This window comes from Pinus tabuliformis, chromosome 1_2 (genome assembly GCF_031772625.1).
Source record: "Pinus tabuliformis cultivar Carrire ecotype Pingquan chromosome 1_2, CPIR1, whole genome shotgun sequence".
Lineage (NCBI taxonomy): Eukaryota > Viridiplantae > Streptophyta > Pinopsida > Pinales > Pinaceae > Pinus > Pinus tabuliformis.
The window spans coordinates 26983929-26999899 of record NC_142298.1 but is presented as its reverse complement, the minus strand read 5'-3'; the positions used below and the strand labels follow the sequence as shown (position 1 = coordinate 26999899).

General features: G+C 35.3%; 1 protein-coding gene across 1 annotated transcript; it reads right to left on the bottom strand.

Moving 5' to 3' along the window:
* Window positions 1–14375: 14375 nt before the first annotated feature.
* LOC149204184 (uncharacterized) lies at window positions 14376–15268 on the bottom strand. The gene is made up of 2 exons (XM_089397067.1): window positions 14926–15268; window positions 14376–14546 (listed from the first exon to the last, which is right to left on the bottom strand). The coding sequence occupies exons 1-2, from the start codon at window positions 15157–15159 to the stop codon at window positions 14376–14378; spliced, it is 405 nt and encodes a 134-aa protein (XP_089253193.1). The 5' UTR covers window positions 15160–15268.
* Window positions 15269–15971: the final 703 nt, after the last annotated feature.

Genomic DNA, 15971 nt, shown 5'->3' with positions numbered 1-15971 from the left:
GGAAATGTCACACTCATAATATTTCCCATGAAATGTCACACTCATAATATATATAAGAGGGACTTTGTTTGGATCTTTATGGTTTCCCTTAACTTTCTAGCCTACTATCTTTCTCCATTGATAAATACATTGACTACCCCTTTTATATGTCACTACTATCCATTCCTCTTCCCATTATAATCACTAAAAAATAAGGTTCTCTCTCATTTTGTAATTGTTGAATGGTGTTGATCCATGGAACAAAGGAGAACAACTCCTTTGTGCTATTGATCCATGTAGTTTGTATTCCATACCCATTCAAAAGTGAAAATATACCGAAAATATAATTCTAGATGCATCAAGAAAGCTATAGAAGAAACAATGATGATTATTGGCTCCTTTTTATTCTAGAAAAATTCCATCCTCTATATATAAAAATCCTAATCGTTCACATTCATGCAAGATGATGTGATGAACAAGATCTACAGAAGTGGTCCACCAAACATGGTACCCCATTTTGGGGTACACCCATTTACTCATATGGGGTTCCATGGCCACAACAATACTTTTGTCTTACACTCAAAAAAAGGACTCGGAAAGGAAATGAGAGGAGATCCACATCTTTCGATTTACTCATATGCAGTTCCATGGCTACAACAATACTTTTGTCTTCAACTCAAAAAGAGGACTAGGAAAGGCAATGAGAGGAGATCCACATATTTCTAGGAAGAATCTAACAAATAAAAGGAGTAAGACAACAATTTTCATATTTTATTTCCAAACATGTGTATCTGCTATAAATATTCATAATTCCTTTTAAAGATGAAAGATGTCTCTTATCCCCCAAAACAAACCATAGAAGCAACAAATACTGAGAAAAATTGTCTAAATTTGATCCATACTAGCTCAAGGAAAACCTTTGGTTAATTATATTTCTCCACCTAAGATCAAAGCACAACATCCAAAATCAAATGATGTGTGGTGGCTTCCTAATGAGATACTTTGATTCCCTTGAGATCACATATCAATTTTCGAATACCCTAACCCATAATAATAAAGAGAAAGGGAGACAAAGGGAATCAATGCCAAAGCCCCCTAGGGTCCGAAAAATCCTAGATGGAAATCCATTATCAGGCATTGCAATGGAAATAAACTCAACACGTCCCATAATCTAGTTGGTTATGAATACTCATATGAACTAATCAAAGAATGAATCAACTTACTCTGTCATAGGATTTTGATAAGTCAATGTTTATGATTTTGACATGTTGATTTGACACCTTACCCAAATGAATAGCTTCTTGAATTATTGGCACCAAATCATGAATTATCCTTTGAAAAAAAATCAAAATTTTTCTTCTGAAATATATTCAATCAAATAGACTTAATTTCATAGCAATAACCTTTGGTGAAATCTTGTATATCATGTTACAACATGAATTTTGTTGGAAAAATATATAAAAATCATTTTTATTTATGGGATTGAGAGTAATAGATGTATACTTTATAGATCCCAAAAATTTCTTTTGCCCCTAAGACTCCCTAATCACCTTTAGCAAATCATCCTTCAACAAATCGTAGAAACTAATGAAAAATTCCACCATGATCCCATCTAGACCTAGGCTCTTACCTTTTTCATGGATCCATGATACACAAGAGTTTTAGACTCAAATAACAACATCCTCCAATGACTAGTTCAATTCATCAAAAAAATAATAGAAACCTTGGATATCACCTCTAGAATTTCTTGAACTAGAAACCCTTTCAACTCCATAAAGAGTGATTGGAAATGATGGAACCCCTCTTCCGTCATGCCATTAAATGAGAGAACCAAATAATTGTACATCTTTAATTTCACAAATTGTGTTTAAATGTTTTTAATAGTTTGGATACTGATGAAAGAATTCAATATTACTATAACCCTCTTTGATCCAAATGGTGTAACTCCTAAGCTACAAAGAAACTAATGAGTGGCCAAAAGATTCCAATGCATGTAGCTATAAATCTAAATCAGATAGAGTGCATAACGCATGGAATTCATATGATGTTGTAATACTTAGCCTCCTATAGTTGTGCTTTGTACTTTTCTCTAAAGGATTTGAACCATTTCATTATGGCTTCTTTAATTCTCACAATATTATTTGCAAATCAACACATAAAGGAAAATGGAGAAGAGGAAGTTGGATGTTCTTTCATATCCTCAATTAGCTCTCTATAATATTCTTATATGAGCCAAGAATGATTGAAATTTAAAGGATATGGGGGCTTCTGTCCTTTATAATCCATTTGAAAGAATATCAAAAAATGATTAGCTGACACTGATGCAAAAGAATTGAACTGTCCAAAAGTTCTCCAAATGCTAGAAGTCAATTTGGCCTTCTTGAAATCGTATCTTTTTTCACATGGAAGTTGCTCTATGTTTGCACTAACTTCACTAGTTCAGCGTGCACCAATCTATGATTAAATATCCTCCGATTAGGGAGATAGGGTATTTCAATATATTAATATCAACAGAAATTTCCTAGAAAGGAACCTGATATGAATACGAGGCATAAATATTCAAAACAAAAATCCTTAGTCATAACTCTTTAATTTCCAACTAAATCAAAATGGTTGAGTTGAGTGCACATAGAAATTTAGCCTTATATGTTGTATTCCAACCAAAAATAAATCTACCCAACTAAGCATATGAATCAAAATTACAAAAATATCAAGTTTTTAGCCATGGCTGCAAAATATCTTTGGTTCTAATTTTTTCCATCATTGTTTCCTAATTAAAATAATGTCTAGCTTATTTCTTAAAATGACATTCTTTAGGGCTAATTACTTACGATCACTTTCATCCCCTTTGGAACTAAGGATAAAACTTTCATGGGGTAACCCTTTTAAGGGATTTCCCTCCTCCAAGGTTCCTAGCAATAATGGACAACCTTCCTTTCTATATATCTTGAACTACCTTCTATTGACTCTTCATTTCATTGTATTTCCTTCCTGCTGGGTTGGAATGGATGGGATTGAGGAAAACCCCCCTTACGAATATGAAACATCCTTAAGCTTAACACAAGGCCTAAAGGCAACCCTTCCTTATTGAAGGGCCATAATCCATGAAAAAAGCAGAGGCACTAGACACCATTACCACTACAAAATCTAAACTATAAAACTTCAGAGGTGATGGGATGTGTTGAAGACAAAGGCAAGGACAAGTTTAAATCTTGGTAGAATTGTTGAGAAGGAGAAGCTAGGGGAGTGGCCATAGAAATGTGTGAACCCCTACCTAAGAAACAACAAAATTTGGGCCAACGGGAGAAACAAGAAACTCAAGAAGAGGGGATATGGGAAGAGAATTACCACAAACAGAATTTGAAGATCCATCTCCTTCCATTAAGATGGTCCTTGGAGCATCACCTATAAATGAGGAAGAAAACCATCTTATGACCATCATCTATGAACCTAGAGCTTGAAAACCTCCCTCCTAAAATCCATTATGTCTTTCCACCTGAACCTTTCTTTCATTACTCACCTAACGAAATATCTTCCTACACTGGCTTTTCATATTGTCGACTTCATGATACATGAAGCACCAAAATGGTATCCTCCAATAATAAAATTCTTGGATCCAAAAAAGACCACTAAAGACTACATTTGTTTCTCTAAATGAAACATACTTAATTTCTACTTCAACTTGGACCCATGACTGATGATGATTGGCCTGTGAAACCTAGTTTGAATCTATCCCAACAAACCTTTCAAGTTTGTTACCAATTGTAACCCTAAAAATCTCATTCTAGAAAACCATTGAAGAGTAGGAAGGATTCCCCACTCCTACTGAATTCTAACTGGAGGCCTAATTTGGTTAGAATCAACCAACCACTTTTGAAGGACTCACCTTGAAGGACCACATCTCCATCGTCAACCCATAGTTCTATTAACATCAACTTTTGAATCAAGCATAAAATAGATTCAACCTCAAAATTAGAATATGAAAGACCATAAACTATAGTAAGATTGATGATGAATTAATTTCCAACCAATGATTTAGGGAATCTTCCCTAACTGATTTCCAAATAATTAGAAAACCATAGCTTTTCGTAGAAAACTTGTAATGTCTTCAAAGTTACCTCACGTATTTCCTAACAACCATTAATATGTTCTCTCCATAGCTCAAATGAACTTCTTTTTAGACATAGTTACTGGAGAATCCATAGTAAAAACCATTTTCTGTCAATGTTTCATATCCCAACTGGGATCCATCAAGATAGTCTTGATTATGGATCCCAGTTGGGATTTGAAACGTTGACGGAAAATTGTTTTTACTGTGGATTCTCCGGTAACTATATCTAAAGATATATACCACAAATGTCTTAAATCCAGAACTTATTTTTCCTTGTAGAGCTTGACCTAAATTTTTCCCTCTTACTGAAAAATGAATCTACCATTTTTCTATCAAAGCCTCTCAAAGGGTATCAATGAGAAAGACGATCAAATATGAGAGGGAATAGATGAAAATTAATTTAAAATTTTGATAATAAAGTTCATCCAAATGGGGATCCTCTCTATCCTCATTTCTAGCCATTGACCCAAAAATAAAAAAAAGTCCTAGGAATATCTCCCACCTCCTGCAAGAAGCCATCTAATCAATCTAACACCAACAACCTATTTAATGGAATGTATCGAAATGATCAAAATAAAAGTCAAAATGTAGCCTAGAAATGATTTTCCAAACATTGAATACCTCGACAATCTAGATCTTTCTCTTCCATGCAAGATAAAAATGATGGATGGCCACTAGAAATGGATAATCAAGGAGAAAATAACCACAATCTAATTGAATTGAAAGTCCCTTGCACAAAAAAAACTTCATTCTTGGCATTAGCACTTGAAATAACCATCAAATGGCATTTTCTATTGCCTAAAACCTTAATCAATCATAATAGAAAAATTTAAAACCCTACACACAAAAAAACAAATACAATAGTAAAGATTATTTTTTAAAGTAAATTGTATTTTAAAAAGTGATGATATTAATTGGAAAAAAAAATAAATTTCTATTTTTCAAAAATACTCAAAATTAAAATAAATATATACTTAGTTTGAAAGAAATTATATGAGTTACTTGGACTTTTCAATTGATGCTTATTTGTGAATGAAACCATTTTGTAGTTGATAAATATTAATAAAGTTGAAATTGCTATGGTATAAGTATTATGCTTTAATACTCACAAGATATCTCATAGTCATTATTATGCATTCATGCTGATGGAATCACATGAATGAATGAATTCATAACAAATTTGGACATATAATGTACTAGTATTTATATAATATATTGTTTTTTAGAAATGGAAATAAATTTGTTACCACTGATGAATTCGAACTGAAACAAAGAGAAACAAATTTCTTCTACAATTTGCACAATACAAAATCACAATATAGAACCAAATGCAATGACATGCAACCATCAAAACCCAAGGAACACAATGATATACAAGGAAACCCAACCGGGAAAACCCCTCTTCTGCTTGTCATTAATCAGATGAGAGTGAGAAATTATTACAATGTCAACATCAAGATCTAAAGCACACCATACATTATAAAATTGTTCTCTTGTTGAATGACTATCTTTGGCCAACACTTAGCCTATTCAAGCCCCCTATCTTCCTCATATTTCCTTGTGCTATCCTGGAGAAATTAATCTCCTAAAGAATATGGGAATTCCCTATTCCCTTGTGCAAATATAAGTGAATTGATCTCTTTCTTAATTTCAAAGCCTGTACATTCAACTAGTATGATTACAATGTGCATTTTCCTCCACTCTAGCTAGGCAATTTGAATTCCATACATGACTAGGATATTTTTGGTTGATTAACTAGTTAACTGAGAGATCAGTGAGTTGCAAAGAGTCTTAATTAATCCACTGACCTTCAACTGACTCTATTAATGACTAGAGCTCAGTTAACTAATTTTAACTCAAAATAGCTGAACTAGGTTGGTATATTTTAGCAATCACTACATGCATAACTCTACTCCAAGTCTATAAACTCAAATTTTCCGATATAAATGGTGACAAGGCCATGTCACTCAAGCTAACTAAAATCTAAGTCATCAGGTTTATGTAGAAAATCAAACTTCTCTATTGGACTAAGACACAGGTCAAATGGAGGATTTTCTTGCTACACATATAACACTCCCTCTTAGCAAGAAAAAATTTCTGCACCACCCCTATCTTACACCTTTGGAACTCGAACTTGCCTCTTGGCAATGCCTTTGTCAAAATATTTGCATCCTTCTTCTTAGTGGGAATGTACTGCAACATCATAGTTCTCCTCTGCACATAATCTCTCAAGTGATAGTCCCTTATATAAGCCTGCTTGGACCTATCATGAAACACTGGATTCATAGAGAGTTTGATACAACTCAGATTATCACAATAAATCACTATTAGGTTCGTCCCCTAATTGAAAAGACCAAAAAGAGTTTTCCTAATCCATATGGCCTTACATGTTGCTTGATTAGAAATCTTTTACTCGACTTATGCTGAGTTGAGTTCCACACATCTTTGTTTCCTACTATACTACGAAATAGTTGCAGACTCAATACTAAAGATAGCTCCTAAAGTACTATTCCTGTCTGATGGACACCCTACCCAATCTGTATCATTGAAGGCTTGGAGCTTCACACCATCTATCATCTTGTACCACAAACCATAATTTGTTATGCTTATGAGGTATCTGAGCACATTCTTTGTTGCTTTCTAGTGAAGCTTGGTAGAATTCACCATAAATTGACTCAGTTGATTAACTCTAAAGCACATGTCGGGCCTTGTGTTCACCAGATACATCAAGCTCCCCACAAGTTGTTTGTAGATGGTAGCATTAACTTCCTCTCCTAAAGAAGTACCCTCCTTCCTCTAGTTTGTAGCTAGAGGAGTGTCCATAGGATAATAGTATTGCATATGAAATATCTGAGGTATTTCATAAGAGTACTTCCCCTAACTCACAAAAAACTCTCCATCTCCCTCACATACCTACAAACAAAGGATTATAGCACATGCAAATGAAATTCACTCATTAGAAGACAACATCAGTCCCCAAAATCACTTGTTCTATCTTATTTTCTCATGTGAGGTATTGACTGTGGTGGGACCGTGTGAAAAGATTTAGAGAGGGGCCATAATAGGTTCATAGCATAGATTTAGGAGCTAGGGGATCGAGGTTTAGGCACTACAAGCGTGCATTTATCAATGGAAAGAGAAAGAGGAAAGGCTCTGTGTAGTGGGAAATTCCAGGAGACGAGGGTGACATGCTTGGGAATTGTGACTATGTAATGCATAGTTAAGTGTGGAGGATCCCTTAAGGATTAAACAGGTCACCAATGCAAGGGCCAAGGAATGACCCTATTGTCCGCTAGGATTGTGCAATGCGAAATGAAGGAAAGGTTGATTAAGGAATTGTGAATTTAGAAAGTGTAAGCAGAAAGGGTTGAGTGACTATGCTTTAGGGATGCACAATGCACATGTGAAGGGAGTTGTCCTCGGGATGGGAAAAGAGAGAAAGTCTAAGCAACAAGAGCCTCATAACTAAGGCTTGATAGTGTGCAATGTGCTCATAACTTGACTAAAGGTTAAAGGTGTTCATAGCTTGTGAATGATGTGAGGTTAAGGAAGAATCCAAAAATTGATTGTGTTATATCAGTAAGACAAGAACGAGAAAGTAAGAGAATACAAACAGGTCCCGAACATGATTGCACACACATTCATAATAAAGCACATGTCTAGGATATGTGTAGTACCCAAAACCATCAGACATACATTGAAGCGACAATAAAATGACACTTATCTCCATGTCTAACAGTTGGGATTTAAGCCTTTGTGACATGTTTTGACTACAATCAAAATATGCATTATGTTATGGGAGAGTGTCCAACACATGTTCTCATGATAGATAACATTAACCAATGCAAGAGATTGCACTAGAGCTTCCTCTAAAAGGTGTTCCAAGGTGATCTTAGGATATGCAAAACAAGTTAAAATGAGACATGCAAGAGTGAAATAAACACATGTGAAAACAAAATAAAACACAAGTGACACATGCAAGAATGAAAGTGGGAAAAAATGACACTTGCAAAAGAAATAGCAAGCGAAAACGATAGATGCAAAAGCAAATGCAATAGTTGAGAAACTCACCCTGATGATGGCACACTTACATACATGAGTGAGAGAATGCTCCTTGTGCTCCAAAATTATACAGAGCTCAAAAGCAAAAGATGATTGTGAGATGAAATCTAAGTTAGAATTTTTATATAGGGAAAGCAGACATGCAATTAGGATTTGTGAGTGTGCTTAGCGTATGTCTAGAAACTAGGAGTCAAGAGTGAATTGATTACCACTAAGAGGTGTGATATTATTGATTTGAAGAAGTATACTCTCACCATCAACAAGGATTTTTCAATCACTATTTGCATAGGATGCCCTTACACTGTCACTGGGAACTCCACAATGACTATTAGTGAGAATGGCACAATCACTATTGGCAGGGACTATATAATCACTGATGGTAAGGATTGTGCAATCAATTTTGAGAAGGACTGCACAATCATTGTTGGAAAGGACTGCACATTGACTACTGATAAAGATTGTGCAACATTGTCATTATGAAGTGCACGTATCCTATCTTGGAATGTGTGCTAGTGAAGACATCAAGAACTGGGCATGTGAAAGTAAGTAGATCGACACGTAGGTTTCCCTAAGGAAGACTTGAAAACGTAGAATAGATGTCTAGGAATGACATTAATTTCTTGAAAAAAAGGATGGCATGATCATAAGGAGGCTCCAAAATTTGAATATAGGAAAACTTTTGGAGGAGTTTTTAGCAGCTACAACACTTAGCGACACACATGAAGAACCCCTACTTCTCTATTTAGGTCTAACTTTAGGCATGGATTCTAGATTTTTGTAAGTATTATCTCATCCTATAGATCACCCTAGATTCTTTACTTAGCCTGGTTATATATGTAGTCTCTCCTATTCCTCTCATCAACTCAAACACATTTACAAAACCTTCCATATCTTAATTGTTTCAATTGGGGAGAAGGATAGTACATATTCACGAGTTTATCTTGAACAGAGTCTTAGTGTCATCTCTAGTGTTACTCTACTGCCAACATTCTTATTTAGTACCCCGACGGAGTCACTTCAAGGAGTAACAAGCATTGATTTTCTACCAATAAGATTTTTTAGTTCCCTGACAAAGTTGTTTGTTTCACCACTCTGTGCTGGAAGCCTTTCTCTTTTTTAATCCCTTATTATTTTATAAATTTATGCTCATTTGAATTTTATAGTCCTTTATTTCACTAAGGGAAGAAGAGGGATCCAAACTTATTAATGAGCATGAGAGGTTATTCCTTGTTTTGTAGAGATTCTTGTATATATACCTCTAAAATTTGTGTTCTCGCTTAAGTATTTCTCTTTTCCCTTCTCTTCTCGATTTCACTGAAATGTTAAAAACCCATTAATATAAACAATTGATTCAAGGAATGAAGATCATATCATAGTTATGAGCAACATAGATCCGCTAAAGATTTTTTCCAAATAAGTCATACTTTCCATCTAAGCATCATGGACTCATAATATATTTATGCCCAAAAAAGAAAGGGATTAAAAGTTAACCAATCATTGCTAGTCATCATCGTGCCCCCTTTTAATACTTTACCCACATTACTTTAGAGCCAAATGAGGCATTTTCACACAAAGCCTTATTAAAATGAAACATGTGGAAAGAAGTGAAAGAAACATGAATAACATAGAAAGAAAGGATGAAAGAAAAGTAGCATGCAAAAACTTGTAAGGGGATGCAAAGAACAAAACTCAAACGAGAAAGGGGATGTAGGAAAAATTGTTATAATGTGATGCAAAAGTGACTATAATGCAACTAAACCTAAACTCTGATCTATCTAGCTAGAAGGTCAGGATCATGTAAAGTCAAATTTCCAACTTAGCCATTTAATTTGTTCCCAACCTGCAATTAGAAAGATATATGTGATTAGAAATAGTATAAAACAATGTGTAGAAATAAATATGTCAACCTGAATAAGTTTCACAAGTAATTGAAGTTATTTCCTGCTAATAAAAAGGTGTGCCATAAATGCTTCCTTTAATCAGTGTGAAAATTTACCTTGTTTATTAGCACAACGATCATACAAACCTTGAATATTTCTCATGAATGTACATTGATTAGGTTTTTTAGTCTTAGAAAACATCAAGAAATATCAAAACTTATTATTGGAAACAAAGTTTTCCAAGTAAGATTCCTCTATCCAACTAACAATTTGATCCTGATATTTGAAACAATCTATTTGAAAATCCTGAAACACATGGTAAAATGAACTTCCAATCAACACAATCGAGTCATGGGGAGAATCTTGTAAGGGAAATTATGTATGATCTTGTTCAAAAACCTTGTCAAGATCATGTGGACCTAACACAACCATCAACAAAAGTTGAAGTGCCTCAAATACTTGATAAGCATTTGAGTAGTAAAACATCCATATCATTGATTTAGATGCAGCATACTTATACCCAATCATATTTTTTTCTATACATAGTTTAAGGTTTAAGTTCTTAATGTTGCTACAACAGCAAACACTCTCCCAAATGTGTGCCCCCCCAACTGTCTGTAAACAACACAAAAATTAACCATATAACCTACAAGCCAATGGCCCTTCTTGTGGAGCTGATCACTCGCAATAATTGATGGATATGCATTGCTTGTAAAGCCCAATCTACGAAATTCTCTTGTTTTCAGTCTTTTTGTTGTAGCTAATGGGGTAAGGAGAAATTTACTGAACCAGGTAGTGGATCCATTATGTCTGCAGGATTTACTAATTCTCTCATAAAAAACTCATCTGAAAATTCACTATTGCAGGTTACTGCAACATTGACTTTTGTTGCTGCCTATGCATAAGCGGGTACTACTATTCTCATTGGAAATGATTTAAGAGAATGTGCCTAGAACTCGTCCATGCAAATTTGTGGAGACTATGAGGGTATGTGGACTTATACGAATCTTACAAAAACAAGTCAAGAGTGAGAAAATTAGTGGGCAATAAAATTGCAGTTTTTGCAAAGTTATGAGTTCCTGACTTTGAACTCAACTGCTGTCTAAGAAGCAGACTGTAGTGCAAGAGATGATTGGCAAAAGAGATATAAGAATGTAGAACAAGCATAGAAGGACCAAAACTTAATTGATAAGACATTGGATCAGGAAACATTTCACAGGCATTTGTTTTCAAGCCTACAAGTTGTACGCCAGTTTGCAAAAGCAACTCTGGGATTATTTCTGCAAACAAAGCCCTTCATTATTTCTAATTATGGTTAAATACCTACTAGTCACTTCTATCACATTGGTTAGGCAAAGATTAATGATGCATTTAATACTTTGCTTGTTTCGATCTGTTTTGGAATTATCCCTATTATACCTAGAATGGGGAAATAGGCAGGGAATTGGGATGTTTGAAATGGGGTGGGTTTTGAAGTGCCACTTTCAAAATTTTAGAAATGGGAAATTGCATGTGTTATCATGTTCTCCAAAAGAGAAACAGGTTGATTTACCTGGAAAATAAATAAACTACTTTAGTGTCCAAGAATATGCTAGAACCCCCAACCAAACTAACATAAATAGAGCTTATGCAAGGAGTTATAATAATATTCTTTGCGTACCTACTCTTGAACAACATTTTCCCTAACTATCATGCCCTGAGTCTGTTCCTTTCCTTGAAGAATTTGTTGAAAAGGTTCACAGTAAGGATAACTTAGAAAATATTTGTTGAATGTAACGTGTTGATAGCCATCTATTGTGACTAATGAGAAGGGGCAATGAAATGAAATCAATATGATCTTAATTGTCAATGAAGCAAGGTCATTTGGATTGGATTATTATATAATTTGACATCTAGCTTGGTAGTTTATGGGTGGAAAAATTGGAGGAATTGGCTTCCAGGACCCATTTTAGTGGCATGTCCTAATTTGGAGAAAGATGCAAGTGGATATGCTATTGGAGTGGTGTTGATGGCAAGGGGTAAGTCGGTATGCTATCATTCTAATATGTATCATAGGGGTTGGGGGCGGGGAGGTTGGTTGTCCTGAACTACCTTACATATGATAAGGAACTCTATGCCTTGGTTCAAGTTGTTAAGGAGTGGAAACATTATCTGATGGGCAAGGAAACCATTATCCACATTGATCACTAACCATTGCACAAAAAGTCCATGGAAATTCGTGAAGACTCTGAGGAAATTGCGAGACAGATAGAGGTCCACTGGATTCAAAACTATCCAAGCCATTCCTACTGAAGTGGCCTGGAAGTTTTATTTTATTTGCAGTTTTGTCCACAAGTCCAAGATGTTGCATTTTTCCTTTTTCTTCTACCCTTTGATTCCCTTTGCTTTTATTTACGCCTTTATTCCCATTTGCCCATGGCCGGTGCCTTTCTCATTGTTTTTTATTCACTGATTGTGAAAAAATTCTGTTGTGATGGCGTTGAAAATCGCCACCCCTGAACATACACTAAGATTTCTTCAACACCTAAAAATACACTAGGTCTCCCAAGGACAAGAAAAATGCTGCCATATTCATATCTAAACCTGGAGAATGAGAACTAGGAAATTCTTTCCTCCAATACTATTTGTTCCAAGCCATTCTCTGTTTTAGAATCTACATTAGTTAACAATATGTCCTTATAATAAATAGATTCTACCCTCAAATATGAAACCCCTTGCATATACCATACGAGCCAGCAAAACTCTAGTTCGTTTCTCTATCACGGGGAGTCCTTTGCAGTCGGTCTACAGACCCATTTATCTTCTAATTTGCAGCTATTTTTAGTGGAGGAGATGAAGATTTATGTGGAAAAAAAGGAAATACAACTACTAAATAAAAAAGGTACTAATCCGTATCAGCTCTCAGGAACTCAAGTGATGCACCATTTGATCCCTGAGGAGCAAGCTCAAATTAGGTGAATTTAAAAAGTATATGAGAAGGAACAATAAATTCAAAAACCTTCCAAAATATATGGGAAATTTAAAGGCTAAATATTGAAATTATGCCAGAGACACTGATCAGATGGTCTAATTGAGAAGCAACAGCTTGAAGAACCCATGCTGAAATTGTAGCTTCTAATCTTTTGAATTAATTCCTACTTTATGCTATTAAGTAGCAATAACATCCAAACCCCCAGTACAAGGGAAAATTAAGCCATTAGCATTGGAAAAGACTAGAATATTCAGGGATACATTATAATCTTTTATTATGAGACAACACTTGGAGGAAGGCTCTAGCATGACAGAAATATTATAAACAAAGGGCCACATTTCATAATTACTCCATACTACTGCCAATTTGTTCGCAGTATGATGAATAAAGTTGTTTGATTATGTTATGTTGCTTGAGCCCACATCTTGACTCACATAAGCGTTGAGATTCTATCTTAATTTTTACTACCAAAATAGGTCCTATTTATTCAAATGGATTCCCATAACAAGACCATTTCTCCAAACCCTAATATCCCTTCGACCTGGTATCAAATTCTTCTTCTCTTGTCCGACATGCCTTTTTCAAACCCCAAAAGCTATCCTCGACTGATCAAGATTCAATCCATTTTATAAAGCGTGAGTATCATCGATTGGATGTTTATATAGCAAAAACTATTAGGGATAAATTTTACAGAGTTACAATTAAAGACATTGTCTTCATGATATCAACATTTCAAAATTTAAGGGGCTTTTGGGTTCATGCAATGCAAACATTGTCCATGGTGGCCTTTCACAATTTAAAAGGATTTTGGGTTCATGCAATGCAAACATTGTCAATGGATTTTCTGAAAGTGAATTGCGTTCATGATAAAGTCTTCATGGTGAAGTTGAATTTAACAGGATTGTAAAATTTGGAAATATTTAGTAATTTGATTAATAAAAATCAAGTAAATTGTTTAACCTAACTCTGATCAGTCTCCAATTTTTTTTGAAATTCTGCAAGTTCTACCTTAAATAAAATATTGGAACAGTGTTGAAGAATCAGAAACTCCATATTCACAATAATATGATAACTCTTTCACAATGTGATGGATTATTCACAATAAAATATTTATTGGCTTCACAAAACAAACCGATTCAAACGGATTCGATCTCATGGATCTGAAAGGCACATACAGGAAAGCACACTGATATGAAAATATAGAAGAGGACAGATGAATCAGTTGACTTCAATTTCAATTTTCATCTGAACCCCATAACACCACACTGAATATAAAGTTCAAACAATAAAAGAATCTGAAACCAATGATCAAATAACGACTAACTTCTTTAGCTAAAGAAGGAAATTATTTTAAATGCTTTGTTGTGGGCAGCTAGTGGTGGTGATGATGGTGGTGTTGTTTTTTTCCATGACCTTCCTTCGTCTGGTGATGCTCGTACAAGGCGTACCCGGTTGCTCCAAGTGCAGCAGCGGCTGCAATCTCTGCCTCAATCTTGTGCCTATGAGCGTGCTCTGGATCCTTCTTTGCTTCGTGCATCTCATACTGCATACACAAAATATTATATCAATATTCACATTCATTTTATAACGGTTATCATTATCCTATTGATAATTTAAGCTAATCCTTCACTTAATTGCAAATTATGGAAATAATTCAGTTCATCCTATTACGAAATATTGCAGAAATCAATAATCAAGTTAAATTTAACAGTGGTTTACCAAAAAAATCACAAGTTTAAACTTTAAATCCCATCGATTGAATTTAGTGGCATTATCAACCATCATGATCTCTGTGATATCCCCTATATGTATTGCTTTGTTTTTAATAGATCTCTGTCAGAATTAGCTATGGTATATTAAAATAAATTCAGGTCTGTATATGGGTTGAAAATTGAGATTAAGGACTCAAAAAGATATCTCACCATTGCAAACGCTCCTGCAGCAACTGCTCCCACTTCCGCTACATGCTCCATCTGTTTATGATGTTTCTGCTCCTTCATAGCCCTCTCGTAGTCTACAGCGTACAGATCTGCTCCCTGGGCTGCCGGTTCACCACAGTTAACAATTCCCGGCCTTCTGATTTCCTCTTCGTTCTGATGGTGTCTGCTATGGTGGTGCCCGTGCTCATGATGTTTGTGGTGGTGGTGATGAGACATTTTCTCGTTCAAACACACAGTAATGGAATTCAATCACAGTGGAATGGATACAAAGATTTCTAGTGATTCAGAATATGTAAATGAAGATGAGATTAGAGCAGGCCAGGGAGAGGAGTGTCTTATATAACAAAAAATAGCCCATCGATGTGGGCTCTAATCTCATCAGCACCGTGAGTAGGAGAAACGAATGCTCAAGAGGGTTGCAGAGGACCTGTTCTGGGAGGGTGAATGGAGCAAATGAATGTTTGGCACGAGGGATCGTTTGAAAATTAGCGAGCGTTGGTTTGAAAATGCGCCAGCACAGCGGGTGCCAGCTCGGAGGTGGTCGATGGATGCGAGTATTCAGAGCAGCACAAGCACTATCGCATCCATCGACCACTTTCAATTCTGTAGGGCAGCTCGCAGTTATGTTGCTGCTGTAGTCAACGGTTGGGCAGCTAGAGTCCGAGGGAGTTATGGATGTTGGAATTTAATTCCAACTGCAACATAAATAGCTGGACAGAAATCTGATTTACTGTAGATATTCCAGGCTATTGGATGCCTCAAAGTCATGGTTGATATTTTCCACATTAATGTGCATTAAATTTTTAGCATTAAATTCCCCTGCAACAGCCGACTTCGTTTCTTCAAAAGGCATCACCGCTTGCTGCATTCAATACACAGATAAGCTTTAGAAGATATTTTTATTATCTTATTGTTTAAATCCAAACATGTTTTAACATATAAATGTAATGAACAACAGTTCTGTTTTTAATTTAGAAGAATGATAGAGAGTTCCTTTTTGTAATGCACAGCAGTGCTGAAACTGTAAT